The following is a 26734-nucleotide window of genomic DNA, read 5'->3' as shown; positions in this document are numbered from 1 at the left end:
TGCTTTAATAAGCCTAAATCTGGATTTGGCACTATGTTTGCCTTAATTGCAGCCCCTCAAGCTTGCCCTGTCCTCTTTTGTAAGGGTTTTTAACTGCGAGGGATGCTTTCAGTTCAGACTGGAAAAAAAGGTGTGAAAGACAGCAGAAATATCAGAATTGGGTGAGGTGGATGACATTAAGTGTAAATAGACATGACAGCTGATAACCTACAAAGACTCTCATGTCCCTTTCCTAGACTCAGATAGGAAGTAAACGGCAACCTGGGGCTTTGATCCCTCAGCATATTACTGAGATCTTGGCAGGGATGAGATCCTTTTTATTGGAAAAAAAGATTGCTGGGGTTCAAAGTAGTGTTTTCTGTTTCTCCTGTTAAGGTCTCATCAAGAATTCTAACAGGATATGTGCCTCTAAGGTGGAAATACTCCATGACTTGGGAGCCATATTTGGCTCTGACATAAGTTTAGGTTTTATTAAATTTATACCCCGCCCTCCCCGCCGAGGCAGGCTCAGGGCGGCTTACAGCAATCACATTACAATCAATTAAATTTAAAACAATTTAAAAACAGTTGGCACTAGTAACATTCTGTTGTTGTTCAGCTCCGATGGTGTTAGTACCCCCTTGATTCCTCCTGTTACAATCTCAAAGTCAGCCGACAGCAAGCCCAGAAGAGTATGGTCTTGCAGAACTGGGCGAGGTCCTGCAAGGCCCTAACCTCTTCTGGCAGCTGGTTCCACCAGTGGGGAGCCACTACTGAGAAGGCGTGATCCGTGGTAGCCATCAGTCTCGCCTCTCTCGGCCCAGGGATCACTAAAAGATGTTGAGTTCCCAATCTTGGTACCCTCTGGGGAATGTGTGGGGACAGACGGTCCCTCAGGTACGCAGGTTCTTGGCCATAAAGGGCTTTGAAGGTAATAACCAGCACCTTGTAACGAATCTGCTATACTATTGGCAGCCAGTGCAATTCTTGCAGTGCCAGCTGTATGTGGTCCCACCTGGGCAGCCCCATTAACAGCCTGGCCGCGGCGTTCTGCACTAGCTGCAGTTTCCATGTTTGTGACAGGGGCAGCCCCATGTAGAGGGCATTACAGTAGTCCAATCTTGAGGTGACCGTTGCATGGATCACAGTTGCCAGGTCATTACGGTCAAGGAAAGGAGCCAACTGTTTTGCCTGCCTAAGGTGGAAAAAGGTGGATTTCGCAGTTGCTGCTATCTGGGCCTCCATTGTCAGGGAGGACTGCAGTAGCACCCCCAACTTCTGACCTTGTGAGCCATTGTCAGTGGCACACTGTCAAAAGTTGGTAGGGAAATTTCCCTACCCAGACCACCACGACTCAGGCAAAGGACCTCTGTCTTCATTGGATTCAGCTTCAGTCAGCTCAGTTTAAGCCATCCAGCCACAGCTTGCAATGCCTGGTCCAGGTTTTCTGGGATATCCTCAGATCAGCCATCCTTCAGTAGATAGAGCTGGGTGTAATCCGCATACTGGTGGCAACCCAGGCCATACCTCTGGGCAATCTGGGCAAGGGGGTGCATGTAGATGTTAACATTAAGGATAGAACCGCCCGGAGGCAATTAAGCGTGTGTCTTCAAGACTATTCTCCCCCAATTGACATCCTTTGTCCCCAACTGCAAAGGAAAGAGGAAAGCCACTGTAAGGCCAACCCCTAGATCCCTGCGTTGGCGAGACGGTGGGTCAGCAACTGATGGTCGACCATATCGAACGCAGCTGATAGGTCTAACATCTAACAAAATAGGTCTAAGAACCGCTGGAGGTACTCTACCAGGGCGACCAAAACTGTCTCCGTCCCGTGGTCTGGACGGAAGCATCCTCCAGAAAGCTCTAAGTGTAGCGCTACTGCCCTCTCAATAATTTTACCCTAAAAGTGTAAGTTTGAGACCGGCCGATAGTGTGCCAATTCGGCCGGATCTAAAGGAAACTTTTTCTAGAGAGGGCAGACCACTGCCTCTAAGAGACATTGGAAAAGGCCCTTCCAAGAGAGATCTGTTTACAATATCCCGTATAAGATATCGGAGCTCTCCTTGGCGAGCTTTAATCAGCCAGGATGGGCAAGGGTCCAGATCACACGTTGCACAGTAGAGAGGATTCTGTCAACTTCCTCCAGACTGAGTGATTTAAAATGATCCAAAGCTGATCCAGAAGACAGGCACAGAGCCTAAAGCTCACATACTGTTTCAGCTGTGGCAGAGGTTGTGGCGGAGCGATGAGATCTTGTCTGTGAAAAAATTCACACAGCTGATATCAAATTCCCTAAGATTTGGCCTGCCTTGCAGCAATGTTGTAAGCATCTGAATTATACTAAACAGTTGTGCTGGGCGCAAAGTCGCAGACACAATCTTAGCCGCAAAGTAAGCTTTCTGGCTTTGCCATCTCATAGGACCTCAAACTCTCTATAAGATGTTCTAGTCACTTTGTCTCGAGTCCATATCATACCACCTTTGGCTCTTCTGGGTAGCTCCCCATTTCAGAAAAGTGGACAAGACCTTTGCCTGGAGGAGCTTGTAGGTGGCAGGTGGTTATCACCTTGGAACAGCCCAGAGGTGGAACCAGTAAACGCCAATATTCCCTGAGATGCAGGCCTCAGCACAGGGATGGAAGTATATGTGGCCCTTTGGGGTTGATGACAGCTGCAGATGTGGCTATGGACTGAGTACTATTTGAATGGCTAAAGTGGGAGATCATCAGAAGTGCCTGTGTAAGTAAGCAAAAGTTGCATCTATGCATACTGATTTGGAGTGAGGAAACAAAGGATTTAAGACTTTGCATTTAAACTATACCTGCCTCTTCTCTATCCCCATAGACAAAGCAGAGCTAAGTATCTGGTTTCTCCTGCTGAGTAAATAGCAGAGTGCTGTGTGAGGCACTGAGTACTGCATTAGAAAAACTGCCAGAAGTTTTTAGAAGGATTTGCTACCATGGATGTATATACAGCAAGGACCCCATGCAACTACTTTGAGGCGGCAGGATTATGTGTGGTCATTCTCTGATGAAGAGGATTGTTCTTTACTATACCTTCTAGTGCTTAACTTTTATTTCATGGCTCCAGGCCCCCTGGGACAATCCTGGTCCAGGTGAAAGTATAACTCTAGATCCTCCTCTTCTTACTGTCACATGCTAGTAACTCAGTGAGTCCCATACTGACCTTGGCTTGGAAAAGTTGAAGATGACTGCACTAGAGGCCTGGTACAAGCTGAGGTTTTGTCCTTCCGTACAGCCACCTTGACAGGAACAATTTTGTGTTTCCGTGAATATGTGGTCTACCTATGTACCAAAGCCTTGGGGGTGAAAACTAGGGTTGTGATGGGTGACCTTGTTACCAGCTCCTACTTGGTAAACATCTCCAGGCTTATAGAAACCCAGACTACACTGCTTGAGACTGCTGTGGTGTTACGTTTTGGGGTGAGCAACTGCTGTGGCATCTTCGACATTTAGCCTGAAGAACTGATGCTACCAGAAAATGGGCATGGCAGAAACCCTGGAAGCTGTACGTTCAATTTTAAGTTTGACAACCATCTTAGCCTGAAAATACAATATGATAGTGGCAAATCTAATAGAGAAACTTTTCCCTGTATGTTATAACATCTTCAGAATGACTGGCTATGGTCAGTGCCCTTCCAAATATCTTGAAAATAACTATAGCAGGATTCAATGCTGTGTTTGGCAGGGGGAGAGATCCTAACCAAAGGCAATACATGCAAGCTGCCTTTCTATAACAGGTAGGCTAAAAATCCAAATTTGCTGGGGCCAAACTGCAATACTCACTACTGGAACACCAGCCATAATCTCCCATCTGCAATAGCAAAGTAGCCCTTATACGATGCACCAGTTTCATAAATAAATGAATGCATTGCAGATTCTTAAGAGTCAGCTGCCACTGAAAGATGTTCTCCCCCCCTTGTTCTCAGCTGCTTTGAGGATAGTTGGAGTCACTTCAGGATAAAAATTCAGGAGTGCTGCCTTTTGGTGGTAAAAGCTGGGAACAAAATGGGCAGGGAGGTACCACTTAGCATTAATTTAAGAAGATGGGTTCACTGTTTTACAAGTATCTGGTACACAGTAGTACAAGACAGATCCACATATGGGTTGAGTTGCATCTTGCAGAAATGGAACAAATAGTATTATCTAACCGTTAGACTGAGATACATATAACCACATGGCAGCAAAGCTATTACATCATATTCAGGGGATTCTAGAACAATAGTACCTAATCTCAAAGACCACATGATGTGGGTAGATGTGACTAGACTGTACCATTTCAGGATGCAGGAGAAGGGTGCTGGCCTAGCCAGGTTAGGACTATTTTATTGTCCCTGCAGTCTTACCATCATTGGCTGTTTCAGAAAAGTGGATTAGGAAAACCTGTCATCTGCAGGCTTACAATATGCTTTTTCAACACTGCAAAGAAGGGGAAAGGCAAGCTCCTTGCATTCAAGTGCAGGTACCAATCTTTTTTAAAAAATGAACAAAATACAGAAAATAGTGTGTGTTTTGATAAGGAGATAATTACCTTAATAGTGAGAATCTCGCAACATGGAAAATTTAACAGTTTTGCCCCTGGCTTTTAAGATGGAAAGCTAGTCCAATATGTTTCGTAAGCAGTGGCCATCTTTACAGGTCTGACTACATGTAGCATTCAAGTTTTGATTTAGGGTATGATCACATCCTCATTAGTACCTTCTTTTGGGTTTTTTTGTCTCTTATTTTCCTTAATTTAACATTCTGCAGGTTTCTTGTACAAGTGCTTCTACCTTTGAGAAGTACAATCTGTTTCTTGTTTACCTCTTTAATAAATGATCTGACAGTTACACCAAGTCACCTTTACATACACCAATAATGACTACTATTTTAAAAACAAAGATTTCAACTACTAGAAAAGGAAATCTAGGTGAACGGATGCAGCATTGCACATTTGCCTTTCATAAAAGGAAACAAGCACTTGAGTAGTGGTGGTGAAGAGAGGCGTGTGGGCAGATGCAACACTGGGTTGAGACCAACCACGCACAAAGTGGCTGACAGACTATAGGGCACCTTACATCAATAGCAGCCACCCATTTTCAGAAATGCTAGTTTAAGGAACAGCCTTATTCCAGACTAAATCTGTGGTTTGGCCTACAAGACCCATTTCAGTACAAACCACTGATATGCTATGAGCAAGTTAACACCCTCCCTTGCAAAGTTTTGGGTTTTTTGAACATCTGAGGTTGTTCCTGTTTTGGATGTAAGCAATCCAAGCAGAAAGCCTTGTTCTGTGATCAAACTCACTGAAGCCTACCACATCACAGGGTTGTGATGCCAGAATGCCATTCTGAGCTCCTTACAGGAAAAACAGGATACAAGTTTAACAAAGAAGCTCTTCTTGAAAGCATGGCCTCTGGCAACAGAAGAGACTGGCCTGCCCTCATTGGTATACATCATACATTTATTAGTGAATATCCCTCTCAAAATCAGCCACAACATTAAAAAAAATAATGATTGCACTACTTGGTCAAGCAGAACTAGCAACTTTCATTTTAAAAAAAGTACAAATCTGTTAAAAATTTCAATCAGTATAATACACATATATATAATACAACATACTAGTTATGTTAAATGCTACAAACCAATATGATTCCAATGGAATGGAAAAAAACAAACACTTTAGAGATTTTAAGAACCTTTTTTTTCTTCTCTATATATTAGCCTTTTTTCAAATACATACATGGGAAAATGAGGTAACTGTAAAATGTGCAAGTAACAGAGCAAAAAATTATATATATATATTTATATTATATATATCTATATATATATATAGATATAGATATATATATATATAAAACTTTCTAACACAGAACAAATGCCCTGGTGCCCTACAGGGAGGCTTCTCTCCTTGTAGGGAAAAGCCGAGCTTTCCCTCTGGAGGGCACTGGACTGGTATAAAAGAACAGCAAACAGTCCACTATCCCACCACAGGAAATCATTGGTAAACAGTGGCATCTACAGCGCAATCAGCAATCACAAACATCCTAAATAATGTTTTAGTAATTTTTTTGTTGTTTTTTTTTTAAATGATCATTTTTAGCTGCTCATTGGAATAAATTCTGCAGCACACGAGCTGTGAGCTTTCCAGTCACCATCAGAAGAACCGTAAGGCTTTTCCACCCTCCCCACCTCCAGTAACCTTTCCAGCATGCTTTTCCCAAGGGGGGGGGGCAATGGTGGGAGAGGAAGAAGAGAGCACTTAAAACAGATGGGCACCAGCACGATTCTGATTGGCTATAAATACAGAAACACCTCCTGTGGGTTTTTTTTTTTAAATATATACATACACAGAGTAAAGACCTTTGGTTATTTGTGTTACGTGAAATAAGTTTTTGTTCTTAGAAAGCTGTGAAACAAGGGGAAAGGCTGGGGGGGGAAGAGGAAGTGGGTTTGACACAAGGCACTGGCTTGACGTGAGGGGAAGGGGGCGACTCAATTGGTCACAGAAGGACTGGGGAGAAGGAGCTGCTGGTGTCTGTGCAGTTTTACTATGGCAAGTGGCCCATTCCTCTGGGTGTGTGCAAGGGCCAGTACCTGGCTTAGATATCCAGTTGCAGCTATTCTAACCCTTTGGGGTGGGGATGAGGATAGGAACACAGAGGTTAGTTATTTGACCCTCTCCAAAATGACTGCAAAAACAACCTTAATCTGCTAAAACATAGCAAGGAGTGGGGGGGGGGGGACCACATCATCTTCATTCATCAGAAATTCAGGTCACTGATCTCTTTAAAAGAAAGCTGGGACCTGCCCAGCATTCAGCAGGTTAGTTTCAATACACTGATCGTGGCAGCAGGCCAGCTGCTTCTCTTGAACAAAAGCCACTGTCAGGTTGTAACACAACCTTAACCTTGCTATTTCCTATGTTGCCCTGCCTGGTTGTGTGCCTGCATAATCCAAAGGCAGGAGCCAAAGGGTTGCGGTTGAAGAGGCCCCAAACAGCTTCCAGATTTCTCTTCCCTATCTTCAGATGGGTCAAGAATTCCAGCAACTGCCAGGGGAAAATAGCTGCTCCCCTCTGCCACATGCGGCCGTGAGCACCAGTGGCAAACGGCCTAGTGGCTCAAGTCACACCCACAGGCTTTCCCCTGCTTCAGAGGTAAGTATTGCTGAGAGCTGGAGTGCGCAGAAAAACACCCGACAGCTACACTACGCCTGCCCACTGTTTTAAGAGAGGCCATTTCCCCTTCCCTAGCCACCATCAAAATTCAGAATGTCCTACAGAAAAGAGCAGAACTGGAAGCGGATTTTCACTTGCAAGTCCCGTTCCCTCTGGGCTGATCGAAACTAATGGAACTATCAGGGCACTCCATGTGCTCCATTAATACCTCTCTGCTCTGGGACAAAGGGACACATCAATGCAGAGTCAGGCAGCAACTTTGGAGGTCCCTGGATTGAGTACATGGCCCAGCCCAGGGTTTTCTAGCAGCTACTGCTCTCATGTTCCGCCATCCACTGTTCCCTTCAAAAAGGAAAGGAAGACCTAAAAAGGTCAGGCAGAGACTACAATCAAGAATCACTTAGGAGGGACAGATGTTCAGAGAAAACCAGAGGTCCACCTTGAAGTTGGTGGGAAACAAATCCAGACAGACACCTGTGCTGCCAGACTTGCCCTGTAGGACTACCCGAGTCAATGTAGGACAAGACTCCCAAACTGTTAATAGTTGCAGAGAAAGTAGTATTTTACGGATGCAACTTCTCCCGCCCCTGCAGCACCATAAAGGATAAGCTGCATTGGCCAAAATTCTCCCCTTAAGACACCTATTAATAGCATAGGGGCCCAAACCTCTATTGAACCATGCAACCTCTAGCTTAAGCTGGAAGTCAAAACAAAATTGCTGCTGCCGCCTCCTAGCCCAACCCCAGTTTCAAATCAATCTCTAAAACTGAAGAGGGGGAGGAGGGGAGAGGGAAATGCCCTGAAAAGCGTTAACGGTCCTTGTGAGGCGTTGCGGACATGTGCAGTACAGTGCATGGCAGTAATCAGCTGAGCACAAAGAACTCCCTCTTCCCCACCCCCCATCACCCCACAGCTGGCTAGAGAGTTAGCCAATACCAAGTTCCAAGCTGGTCATAACATGCATGCATAATTTGTGAACATTTACATTAGGTTTTGTCATCCTCTCCGAGTCTTCTGCCAGGCTTCAGAACACAAACCAACTACACGGCGAGGGCTTCTCTCTTGCTCCACAGTATCATCATGCAAAACAACTTTTTTTTTTTTTTGACAATTACAGGTTTCTGTACCAGGGTGGCAGGTTGGTTGCTTTCTTGCTTCCAATCAGCAGGTGTTTTTAGGTAGGATTGTGTGTGCAAACACAGGAAGGCACACAACTTTTGAGTGTACGCTCATCATGGCATTTAAGAAAACAAAACAAAACACGCACCCACGGCGCCTGATCCAGGGCACAAGCATCAGGCCATGCAGAAAAACTCATTGGGGTGGTGGTGGCAGCAGCAATAGGCCAGATTTGATGGGAGAGAGACACAACACGAGAGGGAGGGAATGAAAATGCCTGCCTGGTCCCTACAGTAAAGGAAAGAAGGCTGATGCAGAGCGGCATTCAGCATATCCCAGAGAGATTTCACCAGATGGGCTTTCCCCAGGATAGCTGCTGCAAGGGTAGATGAAAACAAGATTAATAAATAATTCCCCATCTGCTCTCTGCCCAGGAGCCTACTGCAGAGAGGGTCACAGCTGCCCAACAGCCTTCAGGGGCTTAGCCTGAGGTCAGTGCAGAGGAGAGGGTGCGATTTAGCCATAACAGCAGGATCAAAGGCTTCTGCTACAAACTGTCGAATATCTCCCCCAACAGGAGAAAATGGGGAGAGAGAAATAGCAACCAGGAATATATATATATTTTAAAAGTGACGAGCTTGATTCAAAGTAGGTTCCACAGAGACAGATACTGATAAGGAGTGGGGCACCCAAATGTATCAGCACTTGGGGTGCGTGCATGCATGTGCGGAGAGTGGATGAAAACAGGCAGAAGCACCTGCTAGAACATGATTCTCAAATCCCAAAACACAAGCCTCACAAAGAGAGGCTCTACTGGATTAAGTACGGAGCAAACAGAGCTAGCTGCTTTATCAGACATTCCCACTTGCACAGTCCTCCTTTTTTTGAGGGGGGAGGGGGTGTAGCAGGAATTCCTCAGCACTGCCTCACAGCAACAGCAGTGAGGGCAGTGGTATATTGCTGGGACCTTTAACAGGCCTTTCTCACTCCAATACCCCCATTAGTCGCAGGAATGGCCCTGAATTCTACCCAGCATCTCAGGTGTGTGCGGGGGAGGGGGGGGTGTTGCCTGAGAAGGTGGCCCTGGGCCATGGTTTGGATAGGGGCCACTCACACCATACTGTAGCAACCAATCCACCCCATCCTTCCAACACAATACCTGCTGTGCAACACTGTAGCTGGTGGGACTGAAGCAGGCATTTCCTTGCCTCTCCCTTTGAGCTGCTCTGCTTTCAAGGACCCCACCTAGCACCACCAAAAAGAGAAGATTTTGGACTAAGATCTGGGTCAGACAGCCAAAAAGGAAAGGAAACACCAACTAAAAAAGAAAGAAAGAAAAGAAAAAAGGAATGCAAACACCTGGAGCGTAATGGCGCAAGGATGGAGAGTCTTTGGAGTGCGAAGCACATGGGGATGCCTCCCCCTACAAAGCGTGACACTGCAGAGCTGGCACTGCCACCAGGCCCAGTCCATGCCACGGGGTGAGGGGAAGGAGGTGTCATACATTGCTTATATTCTCACCACATCCCAGGAGAGGCCCCAGAGGCTAAGCATACAGGCTGGCCCAAGCCCCTGGTCCAAGGTCCATATCCTGGAGTGAATTTGTGCAGCAGCGAGTCGACCAGCCTCACTCGGCTTCCCGGTGCACCTCTGAGGCGTCCGCCCGGCAGATTGGGCATGTGCGGTTTGCCTGCAAGGGCCAAGGCAAGAGTGAGACTTTGGAGGCATCAGTCTAGCTCACCCACTCTACCACAGAGGCTCGGGGCTCGCCCACTGCAGGGACACATACACAGCCTTTCTGATGTTGAGAGTCTGTCCAACCCAACAGAACTACCAGGTTGATACAGCAGTGGCCATTTTCAAGAGGCAAGACAAATCCTATCAGTGTATCTTAAGCAGAATAAACTGCACATGTGACTTGACCTAATCAGTACCATCCATTTCATAAATATGGATATCCTAGGTAAAAAAATATGCACATTATACCTTGGTTTTATAAGGCACATATACATAGACACTGCCCAACTTTTCACTGTTCTCCCCTCACATGTGTATTTTAAAGGAGAAAGCACTAAATTCTACACATGTATCCTTCTGAACAAGAGAAGACAAAAGTCACTGGAAAAAAACCCATAATGCTAGGAAAAGATGAAGACAGCAGGAAAAGAGGAAGACACAACATGAGATGGATTGGCAAGACCTGAGCAAGGTTGGTTAATGATAGGATGGTTTGGAGGACACTAATTCACAGGGTCACCACAAGTTGGAAGTGACTTGATGGCAATTAACACACACCCACACTCCTTCTGAACATGCATGCTACGTGTATGGGTTTTTTGGCTGGGTATCTGTAGTAGAGTTCCCAAGTGTAGTATGAGAAGGGGGCCTAAGACTGTATACAAACACATTAAGCAGTAAGTAGTACTAGTTCATTTGAGACACCATCATTCACATCAGGTTTGGCATCTCTCCTAGTTACAAGGCAGAGAACTAATAAGGAATGATCACCCAAGCTATCAACTGATCTTAATCAGTTCCGTAGGGCCTGCAAAACTGCCCTCTTCCAAGTAGCCTTTTAAGATGGAACCAGAACTAATATTACGCTGTCTTGGATAAGCAGAGATTGTAGCACCATTGTATTGTTTTAGCTTATTTTTAATATTAATTTATATATTGTATTTATACAATATTTATACAATATACAGTATTTATGTTGTGAGCCGCCCTGAGCCTGCTCCGGCGGGGAGGGCGGGATAGAAATAAAAAATTATTATTATTATTATTATACTGTCGATTGATTTTATCTGTTATTGTTATACCATGATACTATATCATGCTTTGTAAGCCGCCCTGAGCCTGCCTTGGCGGGGTATAAATAAAAAATTATTATTATATTATTAACTGACAGTAAGGACGAGTACCAAAGTCCTATGCAAACACACAAAGGAGTCAAGCGACACATCCAGAAAGCTTCAAAATCTTTCTCATGAAAACATTTCTTAAGGCACAGAAGGTGCAGAGTAGGAATCAAAGGACCAGTTTTCAGTGAGGAAAAGGCAAACACTGCATCCTCTAAAAACACACATAGAACCTGATGCTCCAGAGGGATTTCTCCTGGGTGAATAGATAAGGAAAAGGAAACTCAGAAGAAGCAAGTCCAAACTTCTTCACACAACGCATAATTAACCTTCCAAAATTACCAGTGGAACAACATGGGAACAGAAGAAATTAATACTCTTGTTTTTAAAATGCTGTAAACTGATTTGATGCAGTAGAAAAGAGAAAGAGTCCACTAGCACCTTAAGGCTAACAAAATTCTAGCTGTATCTTAAGAAGTGAGCAGTGAGCAGTGACTCAAGATAGCTCATATCCTGCCACAAATTTTGTTTCTCTTTTTTTTGTGTTAAAACACTTTTATTTGGTAACATATGGTAACAAATTATATTTCTTGCATCATTAATAACTTTTTTTATTTATCCCATATATTACTTTCTACCCACCCCTCCCCCCGTTACTTGACCCCCGCCGGTGTTATTTACTTAAAGTAGTAATGTTTAAAGGTGCCCTTAACCAATAAAAACAAAAATTAATATTTTTTTTCTAAGACTTAATCATTATCAAAAATTGTCCAATGTCATTTTCCACTCTTCTACATATCTTCTGAACTTTTTCCACTCCATCTTAAAAACTTCTAAATCATACTCTCTTAAAATTCTTGTTAATTTGTCCATTTCACTCCATGTCATAACTTTTACAATCCAATCCCATTTCTCTGGTATTTTTTCTTGATTCCACAACTGTGCATATAATGTCCTAGCAGCTGAAAGCAAGTTCCAAATTATAGTTCTATCTTCTTTTGGAAATTTTTCCATTTATAATCCCAACAGAAAAGTCTCTGCAACTTTCTTAAATTCATATCCCAAGATCCTAGAAATTTCTTGTTGAATCATCTGCCAATACTTTTTTGCTCTTTCACAAGTCCACCACATATGGTAGAAAGAACCTTCATTTTTTTACATTTCCAACATCTGTCTGGCATCTTATTATTCATCTTTGCCAATTTCTTAGGAGTCATATACCATCTATACATCATTTTAAAACAGTTCTCTTTAATACTATGACACGTTGAAAGCTTCATAGAGTTCTTCCACAAATATTCCCAAGTTTCCATCTGTATTTTTATTTACATTAATTGCCCACTTAATCATTTGAGATTTTACTACTTCATCTTCCGCAGACCATTTTAAAAGTAGTTTATATAATTTTGAAATTAATTTTTCGTTGTCTCCAAGCAGAACTTTTCCCATTTCTGTTTGCTCTTTTCTTACTCCTTCAGTTTCAATGTCATTCTCCACCAAGCTCTTTATTTGTTGCATTTGAAACCAATCATATTTATTATTCAGCTCTTCAGCAGTTTTCAGTTCTATTTTGCCTCTTTGTATTTTTAAGAGTTAATTTTTAATATGACAACCACTTTTCTTCACTCGTCTCAGCTGTTATTTTTATCACTTCTGCTGGCACTATCCATAACAGTTTTCTCTCATCTCCGTATTTCTTATATTTAATCCATGTATTTAGCAAGCTGTTTCTTATATAATGGTGAGAGAAAAAGTCGTCTATCTTTTTCCCCCCATAATACATATAAGCGTGCCAGCCAAATTTATTTCCATGACCTTCCAACGCTAAGAGTTTTTTGTTTAACAACATTATCCATTCTTTTATCCATACTAAGCAAACTGCTTCATGATATAATTTTAAGTCTGGTAATTGAAATCCGCCTCTCTCTTTTGCATCCATTAAAATTTTCATTTTAATTCTTGGTTTCTTCTCCGCCCACACAAACTCTGAAATTTTTCTTTGCCATCTATTAAACTGTTTACTGTCTTTCACAATCAGAATAGTTTGAAACAAATACATTATTCTTGGTAGAATATTCATTTTAATTGCGGCTATTCTACCCAACAATGACAAATTAAGTTTATTCCACTTTAACATATCTTCATCCATTTTACGCCATAGCTTCTCATTATTTTTGAACAAATCAATATTCTTCATTGTTATCTCCACACCCAAATATTTTACCTTGGAGGTAACTTCACAGCCCGTTAGTCTCTGCAATTCTTGTTGCTTATTTATTTGCATATTTTTACATAGAAGTTTTGATTTTTCTTTATTAATACAAAGTCCCGCCAACTCCCCATATTCTTGTATTTTGGCTAACAACAAAGGTGTGACTTGTATGGGGTTTTCATTTATAAACATTATATCATCTGCAAATGCTCTGTATTTGTAAGTAAATCCTTTTACTTTTAATCCTTCTATTTCTTTATCTTCTTGAACTTGCATCAGTAATATTTCAAGAGTCATTATAAACAACAGTGGGGAAAGTGGACAACCTTGTCTTGTACCTTTACTAATTATCATGTCTTCTGTAAGATCAGCATTTATACATAGCCTTGCACGTTGTTCAGTATATATTGCTTTTATCATTCTTATAAAACTTTCTCCCAGCTCCATTTTCTCCATTACTGCAAATATAAAATCCCAATTTAAATTGTCAAATGCTTTCTCTGCGTCCGCAAAGAATAATGCTACTTCCTTTTCTGGATGTCTTTCATAATATTCTACAATATTTACAACAATTCTGATATTGTCTCTTTTGGGAAGAAACCCCGCTTGATCTTCCTTTATAAAGTTTATCAAATATTGTTTAAACTGTTCTGCCAAGATTCTTGTATATATTTTATAGTCATTATTTAATAATGAAATTGGTCTGTAATTTTTTACGTTCGTAACATCTCTATCTTCCTTTGAAATCAACAAAATAACAGCTTCCTTCCACGTATTCGGTATTTTCCCTTTTGTTCTTATCATACTCATCAATTTCTGAAGTTTCGGGATTAACTCCTCTTTAGGGTTTTAAAAAATTTAGCTGTATATCCATCTGGCCCAGGTGCTTTTCCATTTTTCATTGCATTAATTGCTGCTTCAATTTCTATTTTTTCAATTGGATTGTTCAAAACTTTTCGCATATTTTCTGCTAAGGGTGCTATTTTTATCTTTTGTAAGTACTCACCCATCTTTTCTTTCCTTATTTTAACACCTTTAAATAACTTGGCATAATACTTACAGAATTTTCTTTTTATTCCTTCTTCATCTACCACCTCTCTTCCATCCACCACAATTTTATTAGTAATTTTACTTTCTCTCTTTTTCTTCAGTTGCCAGGCCAAATATTTTCCAGGTTTGTTTGCTCCCTTGAAAGATTTCTGCTGCAATCTTTCCAGATTCCATTCCAGTTCCTTATTTAACAAATATCTCATTTGCGTTTGTAATACTGTAATCTCCCTTATAATTTTCTTTTTCCCTGGTCTTTTTCTCAGTTCCCCTTCTTTTTTTCTTTATTTCAATTTGAATGTCCAACATCTGTTTTTCTTTTGTCCTCTTATCTTTGTTATTCAATGTAATCAATATTCCTCTCATTACTGCTTTATAAGCATCCTAGACCGTCTGAAATTCTATATCCTCTTTATCGTTTATTTGGAAGAAAGCTTTAGTTTCATTTTCTAGAGATGTCACTATTTCTTTTTTCTGTAGTAAATCTTCATTCAATCTCCATCTTCTCAACTTCTTAAGACAATTTTGTAATCCACATTATTGGGTTATGGTCAGCTCCAATTTTAGGTAAAATCTCTATTTTTTTTGTTATAAGGCCTAAGTCTTTAGTGCCCCACAACATGTCAATTCTGGAAAAAGTTTTATGTCTTGCTGAAAAAACGGTATAGTCCCGCACTTCAGGATTAAATTTCCTCCAAATTTTCTTGTTTGACCAATTAAAAAAAAGACGTTGGCAATTTTCCTTCCTTATTATTTCCCCCCCCCCAGACATATCCAATGTATTCTTAATTGTTCCATTAAAGTCCCCCATTATCAAAACTTGGTCATAAGTCAGTTCATCAAATTGTTGTATAATGTCTTTTAAAAAAGCATCCTTTGCACCATTTGGTGCATACAGTCCCAATAACAGCTTTTTTTTTGCATTTAATATTATTTCTACCGCTACAAATCTTCCATCTTTATCTTTAAACACTAATTTCGGCTCCAATTCTTGTTTAATATAGAAAATCACTCCCCTTTTCTTCTGTTCAGCCAATGAATAAAATTCTAGTCCCAGTTGTTTATTCCATAAAAATCTGTAATCCTTTTGTTTGATATACACTTCTTGTAAACAAACTATATTACAATTTTGCTTTTTAATCCAATGAAACGTTGCCTTTCTTTTTTGTGGTGAATTTAGTCCATTTACATTCCAGGATAATAATTTGTAATACATCATGGTGCAAATTCTTTCTGTTCTTCATAAAACCTACGCAGTTCCTGTTTGTTTGTAATTGTAATCCTTTTTCCTTGCAGCTCAAAGCTCAGACCTTCAGGTATTATCCATCTATACCTCATTTCATTGTCACGTAGTTTTTGTCAATTTTTTGTATGCTTTTCTGTCATTTATCATTTGTCTTGGCAATTCTTTCACGATTCTTACTCTGCTGCCTCCCACTAACATCTTTTCAAAATTTTTGTTCAAGATTTTTCCCACCATTTCTTTTGTCATATATCTTATAACCACATCTCTTGGTAGATTATTTTTCTTGGCATATAGTGAGTTCACTCTATACATATAGTCATACATGCTTCAAGTTCCTTCAGGATCTCCCTCCAAAAATTCTGCAATTATTCTTATTATATATCCTTTCAAATCAGTCTCTTCATCCTCAGGTACTCCTTTCAGACATATCTGGGTTTCCATCAATTTGCAGTCATGAATTGCCACCTTTTCTTGTATTTTTAGCAAGGTGGAATCATGTACTTTCACTCTCTCTTCCACTTTCTTTGATGTTACCACAGTCTCATTTCTGAGATCTTCTATATCTTTCCTTAGCTCTTCAATGTCTTTTCTAATTTCTTTTTTAGAAGCAGTTATCATGTCTCTCACCCCTTTCATCATCCTGGCTTCCATTGCTTCTAATTGCTCTTGCATTTTCTCCACTGAGGCAGTCCTTGCACAGTTAACTTATGCTCTGACATTTTAAAAAACATCAAAATTTTGACCTCTCCAAATTTAATTTAAACTATCAGGTTTGATAGAGTAAGGCTTGCTCTTTTCAATAAGCCTAATTTCGCTGTCCTCAGAGCCTCCTGGGCTCAGATATTAATTTTTAAAGCTTTTATTTCTTCCAAAATGGCGGTCGCTTCTAAAATAATTATCAGCGATAATGTCCAATAGTATTTACCTTATAATTGTCACCTCTGTCAGCTTCACCAATTTTTAATGTCCCGAACACTTTAAAAACTTTGTTTAAATTTTGACCTCCTAGCAATGGCCACCGATGTTTTTCTAATTATAGTCCTAGAGTATGCTGCTTCAATGATTTCCCTCTTCCATCTGACACTTCCTGCTTTTCTTGCCACCAAATCCCATTTTCACTGATAAAAAGATCTCGCGATGTTTGACGTATTTCTTGTGTTGACTGTGAGAGCTGCAAATCTGTGACGATGGGGCTTTTCCACCAAAACCGCAAGTAGACAAAACAATAAATTCCTTTCCACTTTTTAGCACCGTCCTTTAAATTTACAAAGTTCAAATTTCTCCCCTTCTCCCCTTCTTCTTCCAAGCTTTCTGAATCTCTATTTCCCACCTTCTGATTTTATTTTGTTTAACTTTAAATAGTCCCGGAATGAAGATAGTCATCAGTACCTTTTTCTGCAGTTATCCAGATCCAACACCGGTCTTGTATAGCTTTAGATGTTTAGCAGTCTCAAAGAAGGTTAGGATCCTGTCGAGCTTATGTCAAATAAATGACTCTGGAAACTTCTGCAGATGATGAATATGCAACTCGTCTCCGGAGACCCCTCAAAGCCTCAAAGGAGCCCCCACCCGGGACTCCCTTTTAGCCAAGGTAAATCTCCTCAGAGTTTCCTGTGCATATCTTGGACTGATCTCTGACTGAGAAAAGTAGGCAGTAGGCATTAAATTGCCCTCCACTACCCCGAACAGAAGCCCCAGCCTGCTCCCCTTCTGAGAAGCAATTCAGCTCGGCATTTTCCAACCCCGGAAGTCCAAATTTTGTTTGTCTTTTAAGGTGCTACTGAACTCTTGCTCTTTTCTACTGCTACAGGCAGACTCACATGGCTACCCATCTCGATTGGATACATTTATACAGGCCTCAGATTCAGTGAGAGCTCACAGGAGCACAGCTCCAGAACCTTTCTGAGAGCTCCACCTCCTCCTTCTGAGAGTTCCACCTCCTTGTCCATTGAATAGTATGTGCAGCTGCATAACAATCCCTGGATGAGCTCCACCACCTATTTTTCTACAAAATGATCCCTGTGTTTATATACCACCTTTCTATTATCTGGTTGGATTCAGAGAGCAGCTGGCACAACAACTGTGGATCATTGCTGTATTCCCTCTTGCAATCCTAGGAAAGTTGCTTCCTACAGTTGCAGGATGTGGATAGATTGACAGCTGTAGGGGAGGGCAGTGCACTGAGGAGCAGGAAAAATCACCCACTCTTCCTTCAATGACCATAGCTCCTCTTCCTGAATGCAGGCCCCTGACCTGCATGGCTATTAATCCACACGGGTCCCATGACACCAAGAATCAACATTCCATGGTCTACAGGGAATAAGACAAAGATCTGTGCAGTAACTGATCACTGGATCCAACCAAATGGCAGAAAGGTGGTATACACATGCATCCCATAAATAAACTTACAAGGGTTTGACAGAGGGAGACTTGTACTCTCTCCCCCGCCACCCCAAGGAATAGCTTGGAGGATTTTATGATGAAAAAATGGGACACAGATCTAATAATAGATTAATAAACCAACCCAACAACTTGCAGAACTCACAACCACTGAGTGTAGCAATGGCTACTCACTTAGATGTCTTTCAAACATTGGCAAATCCATAGAGGCACAATCAGTCAATGGCTGTTAGTCACAAGAGCTGAATGGAATCCCAGTACCCCTCTTGTTGTTGGGGACAAAATAACAATACGGGGGACAGTTGCTGTCACAACCTGTTTGTTGGCTACTTGAAGGCATCTTGTCAGCCATTGTCCAAAACATGATACTTAAATAGAGAGACCTTTTGTCTGACTGAGGTGGTGGTTCTTATAAAAAGGAGCCTGCCTATATGCTTGGATTAAAAGTAGGATTCCAAGGAGTTTGTCATGATTCACCATGAAATTCTGTTTGTATCTAACAATGTAGGCAGCCCCCTTAACAGACATGAAAATAATTCACTCACAACATTTAAGGGAAATCCATTACAATTTTGGCAGCAACACACTCAAGTGCCTCACCCTGTTTTGGTTGCAACCACAAACCAAGGGAGCTATCAAGGCTCCAATCTACACTTGTGGCTGAAATCAAATGGATAGCATGATATGATGCCTACAGCCGCTTCCAAGGACAGGAAGTGACAGTGCCCATGCATTATGCATTTTTTAAGATGCTCCTTGCTGATTAATTTGTTAACGACCAGCACAAAAGAGAGTTTCTCAGCCTGAAGAGCCCTTGGTCAAAGCAGCAGGCCTTACCTTTAACCATTTGTCAATGCACTTAGCATGGAACTCATGGTTGCAGGGCAGAACTCGCAGAAGCTGCCTTACTTCAAAGTCACTGAAGCACACAACACACCTGGGGTTGAGGAAAGAATCCAGTCAGCATCAATGCAGGAACAAAGGGTTGGGGAGAAGACGACATGGAGCCCACAGGAAGTGACCCTAAGTATTATATAGTTTAATGGTCTGTTTCCAACAGATGCTCATCCAGCATCCTAATAAATATTTACCTCTCAATGAGATTGTACAACTTCCCTAAGAAAATCCTTCACTGCCCAACTGGTAACAGTTTTACCCCCAGCATCCAATACAAATGTGCTCTGCTGAAATATAAACCTACACTCGTGGGAGTGCTTTCTAAGAAAGAACAGCTGTCTAAGCTGTTTACCTGTATCTGTCTGCAGCTGCAAGCAGGATCAAATTAAGACATGCTGAGGCCCCCAAATATGTCAAGTTTAAGAGGCCACCCACAATCTGAGGCCTCAGTCTGTAGCAGAGATGCTCAAACATCTGCCAGCTTTGCTTACATTACAGCCAGCTAATCAGCAGGTGGTTCACCTTTTTGCAACCAGTTTGCATCTGTTTGCTCAAGCAAACTACTTGTAGATATTAGAAGCCAACTCCCAGCTAGCAAGGGATCAATGAGAAGTTTAGTTCTGATCTCCCATCTGGGAAACTTTGCAGAATTGCAAACTGGCTGAAGTGCAGCAAATCTGGCAATGTGGATGTCAGGCGCTCAGCTGATTCGCTTCTCTATTCCCTACCCCAAACGGTCAGTCTGGGCTGTAGAGAGAAGCCCTCTCTTTTCCCTCTCCCTTTTTGAAATGAGATCAGAAGATGAAGATGACATTGGATTTATATTCTGCCCTCCACTCAGAGTCTCAGAGCGGCTCACAATCTCCTTTATCTCCCTCCCCCACAACAGACACCCTGTGAGGTTGGTGGGGCTGAGAGGGCTCTCACCTCTGCCAGAGCTATGGCTAACCCAAGGCCATGCCAGCAGGTGCAAGTGGAGGAGTGGGGAATCAAACCCAGTTCTCCCAGATAAGAGTCTGCACACTTAACCACTACACCAAACTGGCTGATCACTTCTGCCGCTTCTCTGTGTAGCTATTTTTCTAAGGGGGGTTGTGGCTGCTGGATCAGAAGCCCACTCCCACTTGATCCCCCATCTGCTGGGAGTCAGTTTCTGATTCCACCTGAAGCCTTCCTGTATCCCAGCACAAAAAGCCTAGGATGCAGGGAAATGCTGAAAGATAAAAACTTTTCCCAGCTGAGTCAGCTGTGAGTTTACTTCTGACTGACAGCCAGTTGCAAACGTGTTTGGCAGATGTTCCATGCAAGCTGAGCATGTCTGTTTAGCTCATGGTCTGATCATGAGTGTCAAACAGGATAAGCTCAATTGCCAAATATGTTCACTGTAAAACTTGCAGCATCTCTAATCTGTAGTTTTACTCAGGAAAGGAAAGGGCCTCTGTGCAAGCACAAGTCATTTCCAACTCTGAGTGACATTACTTTCACAACATTTTCACGGCAGACTTTTTTACAGGGTGGTTTGCCATTGCCTTCCCCAGTCATCTACACTTTCCCCCCAGCAAGTTGGGTACTCATTTTACCGACCTTGGAAGGATGGAAGGCTGAGTCAACCTCGAGCCAGCTACCTGAAAACCCAGCTTCCAGCTGGGATTGAACTCAGGTCATAAGCAGAGCTTAGGATTGCAGTACTGCAGCTTTAACACTCTGTGCCACGGGGCTCTTAGTTTTATTTAGTTTTACTCAACTTGTGCATAAATCTGGCTGACTGCAACAAGACTGAAATAACTGATGCCAGAAAATGGACATCATCTAGATGCATCCAACATTAACTACAGCATTTGCTGCACATGCACATTCCTCCCAGTCAGGCTTCTCGCCCATATTGAGCCATGCCAGCCAAAGCACTTCCTTCCAAAAACAGCTGCAAAGCTGCCCCTCTCGCTTGGCGATCAACTGCATGAAAGAAAAGATTTCCCCAACATACTAACAGTACTCACAACGTTTGCTCTGACTGATGGCTCTCTGGGTTGAAGCGGTAGGACGGAAGGTGCTCAATGTCTGCTTTGGTGAGTCCCCGTGGCTTGGCCTCCCCTAGTCTTTCAGCTAGGTTCAGTAATGCCTGGTGATAAGAGATATAAGGTAAAATCAGACCTCCTCTGGGAATTCTGTCCTCTCCCCCCCCACCCCTCCCAAATCTTCTTTGCTCTATGTGACTCCAGCCACCCACATGCTATGAGGAAACTCATTCCATCTTCTGCCAGGGCTCCAGCTGTCATAGCTCTGCACCTTGAAGCCTTCACTGCCTCTCATGCAGTGATATTTCCCATTGTGTCCATGCCCTTTTCTCTGCCACTACCCACTTCTTTAACACAGAGGTACTAAGTTCTTTATCACACAGTTCTGGCTGTAACTTAAGATACAATCTACAGCTCTGGATGCTTTCCACACTGAGATACCCCCTGAGAAGAGCAGAGAGGTCAACCCACCTCATAATTTTCCATCTCCACATCATCCACATCCAAGTCCAGGCTTATTGTAGGTCCCACGGCTGTTGGTGACACAGGAAGCATTGAACTGCATAACAAAATCAAAGAATAGCGGTGGTTTGCAGAATCACATACAAAAGGCAAAACCAAACCACTGGAAGTGCCCTGTGGAGCAATTCCATCCTTTTTGCTAATGCTCAATCAAGGGATACTCACAGGAAATATGGCAGGAAGCTCGGATAGTATGGGGGCGGGGGTGGCGGCGGGGGTGGCAGTGGCTGCTGCAATCTGTATCGCTGGGTGTTCAGTCGCCTGGGCATCATGTGCGGATATGGCTGTTGAGGACACCAAGAAAAGTCAATGTTGCCACAGAGATGGGGTTGGTCCCTAACCTACAGCCTATGGATATTCTACCCTTAAATTACATTAAAAGCTGAAACATAGCACTTATGCAACTTGAGCACATTTACACACATTTTTCTACCTGTACGTAATTTAGTGGGCAATTTGATCCAGGTGGGCAGCTGTGTTGGTCTGAAGCAACAGAATTAGTTAGAGTCCAGTGGCACCTTTAAGACCAACAAAGTTTTTATTCAGCGTGCAATTGTCACTGTCCTGTATAATTTATTTGATCTTGCTAGTCATGACCTAAGCAGGGCATCAAAGCATCATCCACAGCCACTGGAAATGTTATTCAGTCCTCCCATATTTCAATAGGCATTGCCTAATATAACTTCACAGCCAAAAGGACTAGAAGCTTTAAAAATGGAAAACGTTATAATTTTCAGGAAGCAGACAATGCCCAATACATTGTCTGCATTCCCAACAAAGAATGGAATGCCCACTTTCACAAGGATAGCTCCATACATGAGAATTTCATAAGATTTCTTCGAATGATCATCTAATTGGCAGAGGTTAGAGCTTCATGGGCAAAGGACAAACTCAAAACGGGCCTAGAATGCTGGGTCATGGTTTCATGAGAGGGTATCTGTCCATCTCCAGAGGTTCCTGGAGGAGAACCAATAGATCCTGGAACCAGGCCCCACACCCTATTCATTCATTTTGTCACACGCTGCATACAAGTGGAGAGCCTAACCCCCTTCCCCTTCCATCTGAGTTCATGGCTCCAGACAGCTCTTGAGGTCCTTGCTGGACACTCACCATGCCAAAGGGCAGTTCCTGATGCAGAGGGTCATGGGTGTGTGGAAGGTAATGCAGCGGCACAGAGGGGGACAGTGCAGGAGTATGGTGGGAAGGAGAATATGAGAAGCCTCCAATGGAGTGCTGTTCACCCCGAAGCTCCACCTCATTTTCTATCCTTTGCAGAGGCTGTAGAAAAAGCAGGCAACAATACAGTACACACCAGTTGGCAATAGCTTCCACAAATATCCATAGGGTTAGACAGTTTCAACAGCTCAGAAATGCTGCATGGAACAGCACCATACCGCCACTGGGACAGAAAGCATAATGAGGGCCAGAAGATAACACTGCTGGAGAGTCAGAGAAGTCCCCTGCAAAGTTAGCTTGCTGGAAAACAGCTGTCTCTGCTGCTTCTCCTGGCATTCTTTCTGTGAGCAGACTTGCAGTCAACACAGGTATATCCACATCTTTTTAAAAATCAGGTTAGGCCTAAAGAGCAATCATGTGGCAGGGTAGAGGGTGATTTCCAGTAAAGCAGGGGGTTGCTGCACACTTATGCTGTCACTTTTCCATTACACAAGGCTCTGAGACTGGGGGGGAGTTCTGGGGAAAATAAATGATGAGTTTCCTTACCTCCCCCCCACCCAGCTTTACTGCTGCATGATTGCTATTTGGGTAGGTCCTCTGCCATCGCAGATAGTTCTGTATGTACCCGAGCTCTTGACTGGAATGGGGGGGGGCACAAGGTTCTGGATTTGCTCATTCTGTCCCCTTTTTAGAAAGGGGCTCAATGCCCAGGCCTAGATGGCCCAGAACAGTCCATTCTTGTAAGGTCTCAGAAACCAAGCAAGGACAGTCCTGGTTAGTACTTGATGGAAACCACTAAGGAAATCAATGGCAAACTACCTCTGAACAGCCCTTCCCTTGAAAGCCCTACATGGTTGTCATAAGACTGCAGTGACTTGACAGCACTTTGCACTCACTCAGTGTGATATGTCTGCACATGCAACAGAGATCTTGTGATAAATGTTGCTGCCTAACTATGTTTTATCACCTACACCTGAGGACTGGGGAGAAAGAGAAAAGTAGCACAAAACATTCTGGCTCAATTCTAGATAGAAGAGTGGCATTCAATTTTTGCCATTTTCAATGCTTAAATATTTTGTCTTTATTATATACGTGATACAAGGAACTACATTAATAAGAAAATGAAACACAGATAAAACTGACACCAAGCAACTTCTAAATACTAAATAACTGCACCAAATGCCTTTCAGTAGCTGAGCAGTCTCTCTGAAGAAAAGCTCTTTCGTCTCTCAGCTCCTGCTTTTCTCTTCTTCAGCCTCTGCCTTTGCTCACTTCACTTCTCCCACACTTTCCCAATTGACTGTTTCCCCAACATACTGCCATGCTCACACAACATACTCACAAAGTCTGCTGTGACTGATGGTTCTCTGGGTTGAAGGATGGAAGGTGCTCAATGTCTGCTATGGTGAGTCCACATGGCTCACCACCTCCCTTTGACTGTTCCACCACATTCTATGCCATTCCATGCAATTGTATGGCATCTCATTACTCTTTAAGGATGGCTGCCTTATTCCAGGTCATCCATCTACCAAATTCAGTCTTGTCTACTCCAATCAGAAGTGGCTCTCTGAGGCTGAGGTCTTTAAAATCACCTCCTGCCTGACCCTTTTCACTGGAGATGCTGGGGGTTGAACCTGGGACCTACAGCATGAAAATCGGATCCTCTACCATGGCTTCTCCTGTTATACATCAGCCAACTTAGCCATTCTCTGACAGAAATGCCATCCAATGCTATGAAGTGAGATGCAAGAGACTTTCCCACAGTGACCTGCAAAAGTGTGTAACCACTCCATGGAGACAGGTACTGAGAAGAAGTGGGGCATCCAAAGATATCAGCACTCGGGGAAAGTGTGCATCTATGAAGGATAGACAAAACCAGGCAGAAGCACCTGCAAGAACATGATTCTCAAATCTCAAAAGACAAGCCTCACAAAGAGAGGTTCCACTGGATTAAGTATGGGGCAAACAAAGCCAGCTGCTTTATCAGACATTCCCACCTGCACACTCCTCCTCCTGAGTCTTCTGCTAGTTTCCTTTCTGGTTTTTAAGACTAACAAAAAGCTTCCTCTGCATTATGCTTCACTGAGATATTACTGCCCACTTTTCTTTTATTACCAAACCACTTCCTATTGAAAAGTTACTAAAATCAGCAAACACTCCCAAAGGGCTGCCAGATATTCTAATGGGAATTGGTTTTCAAAGTTAAATCTACTATGGTATACAGCGTATTTTTTGATTTTGACAAGATTGCTCTCAATAAAAGTTGGGCTAGGTAGCTGCTGGATTTGTGATGTGCGGTGCACAATGAATAATTCAGTCCTGTTTGTAAAAAAACAAAACCAAAAAACGTTTTTGAAGAAAACTGAATTCCACATTTTGCACTGTACACCATCTGAAGCCACCCAGCCCATCTATGCTGCTGTGGAGGTTCTTTCATAATGCTAACCACTCTCTTTTTTTGACCACCACTCATTTTTTGGTGTTTTGCAGGAAGTCCTTCATGCTGCAGGGAGGGTGGTGGTGAAACCCCTGCTCCTAAATTGGGGGGGGGGGGAATTAAGCCTGGTGGGTTTTATTCTGACCTGGACTATCAACAGATTGGCCTCAAGCTCTCATTGTCCTAAGGTCTTGCAGTTCAGTCACAGACTCCCTAGTTGTTCTCAGGCACCTTGGCTTCAGCTACGTACCCATAAAATGGGTACATTAATGGCAAAACTCATGGAATATTGTGTATGTGAGCAGGAATTAATGATGTATGGCACTTTGTATCCTGCAAGTTCTAGAAAAATGGATTACTGCACTTTTTAATGTATTAATTGTACATGGCCTCAAGAGAAAATGCGATTCATAAATACTATAAATAAATGCAACATATTTACTGCCAAGGTCCACAATGGAGATAACTACTCAGTGGCAATGAACTACACCCCCCCATGTACTACTATAGTAGATTACTGATGTCATGTTGACCTTTACCTTGTCACACTAGTTGAGGATAATGGCTTGGATCCTATTAATGAGTTCCACGCACACTAGATGGTTTCTGCTGCTGCAGAGTGTGCTTTCCTCATCCACTGAAACTATTTCTGTTTGTATAAACTCAATGGTTTTCAGTGGGCCCTTGAGCAAACAGAAGTTTTAAAGGAAGAGGAAGCACTCTGTGGCAGAGACTCTCCAGGGTGCATGGAAGTCATTTATAGTATTCAAGCCAATGGATAGGATTTCTGCCAGAGAAGATTACTTCTACACCAACCAACTTGTACAGAACAGCTGTACAGCAAAATCATACTACATCTGTCTGGTGATGCACCCAGCCCATGGCTGGGTTTAGGTCTCACGCCTTGGCCACACAGATAAGATTATGTAAGTTAGGAGATGTTAAAAATAGGACCTTGTAACATGCCCTTCTTCATGTCCACTGGAACCCTCACCTACACACCATTAAGATTTGACAGCTTAACAGAACTACTTTCAAACTTATCTCTGCAATAGCAAAAAAACCTTTTTCTTTGAAAATTGAGACCAAAAAGCTGGGTGATTCTGTTCTGCGTGGGGTGCACAAAAGCAAGCTTTCAATCGAGCTGATGATGTCCCCAAAGACTTACCATGCGAGGATGCTGGGGCTGGAGTGGGACAAACTGGCTGAGGGGAGCCATATGAGGAGGCTGGTGTGGTGGCACAGGCGGTGGAGGGTGCAAAATGTAATGATCGCTGGAGATAAGTGGTGGGAACGTTTGGTAGGAGACGGGGAGCTGCTGCATGGCACAGGCCTGGATCAGCTACAAAAGAGAAACAGGAAAAGGGGGGGTTGTAAGAAGACAGCATGGCGCACACTTAGGATCAGGGCATCCAACCCTCAAGAGCAGCTGATGTGAGTCTAGCTGCAGAGTGAGAAAGAATCCCACTGGAAGCAAATTATTCCTGAGAATGTAGGATGTAGCTTGCTTTATTTATTTACTTCATTATACCCCACCCTTCCCTCCACTGGGGATACAAATTGGTTTACATCATTCCTCACAACAACCCTGTGAGGTAGGCTGGGCTAAGAGTGTGTGATTGGCTGAAGGTCACCCAGCAGGCTTCCAT

General features: G+C 42.7%; 1 protein-coding gene across 6 annotated transcripts in view; it reads right to left on the bottom strand.

Moving 5' to 3' along the window:
* Positions 1-9167: 9167 nt before the first annotated feature.
* RNF44 (ring finger protein 44) overlaps positions 9168-26734 on the bottom strand; it is a 93232-nt gene continuing 75665 nt past the window's right edge. For all 6 annotated transcript variants that reach the window (XM_060240195.1, XM_060240193.1, XM_060240194.1 and 3 more), the window contains 7 exons: positions 26254-26427; positions 22583-22750; positions 21638-21756; positions 21422-21509; positions 20933-21054; positions 18876-18975; positions 9168-9965 (listed from right to left, as the gene is read on the bottom strand). In XM_060240195.1, coding sequence (XP_060096178.1) covers positions 9903-9965; positions 18876-18975; positions 20933-21054; positions 21422-21509; positions 21638-21756; positions 22583-22750; positions 26254-26427 — 834 coding nt within the window. In that variant the 3' untranslated portion in view covers positions 9168-9902. The remainder of the gene's footprint in view (positions 9966-18875; positions 18976-20932; positions 21055-21421; positions 21510-21637; positions 21757-22582; positions 22751-26253; positions 26428-26734) is intronic.

This window comes from Heteronotia binoei, chromosome 5 (assembly GCF_032191835.1).
Source record: "Heteronotia binoei isolate CCM8104 ecotype False Entrance Well chromosome 5, APGP_CSIRO_Hbin_v1, whole genome shotgun sequence".
NCBI classification, from domain to species: domain Eukaryota; kingdom Metazoa; phylum Chordata; class Lepidosauria; order Squamata; family Gekkonidae; genus Heteronotia; species Heteronotia binoei.
Note: the sequence above shows the minus strand (reverse complement) of the source record. Positions and strands in the feature narration are given on the sequence as shown.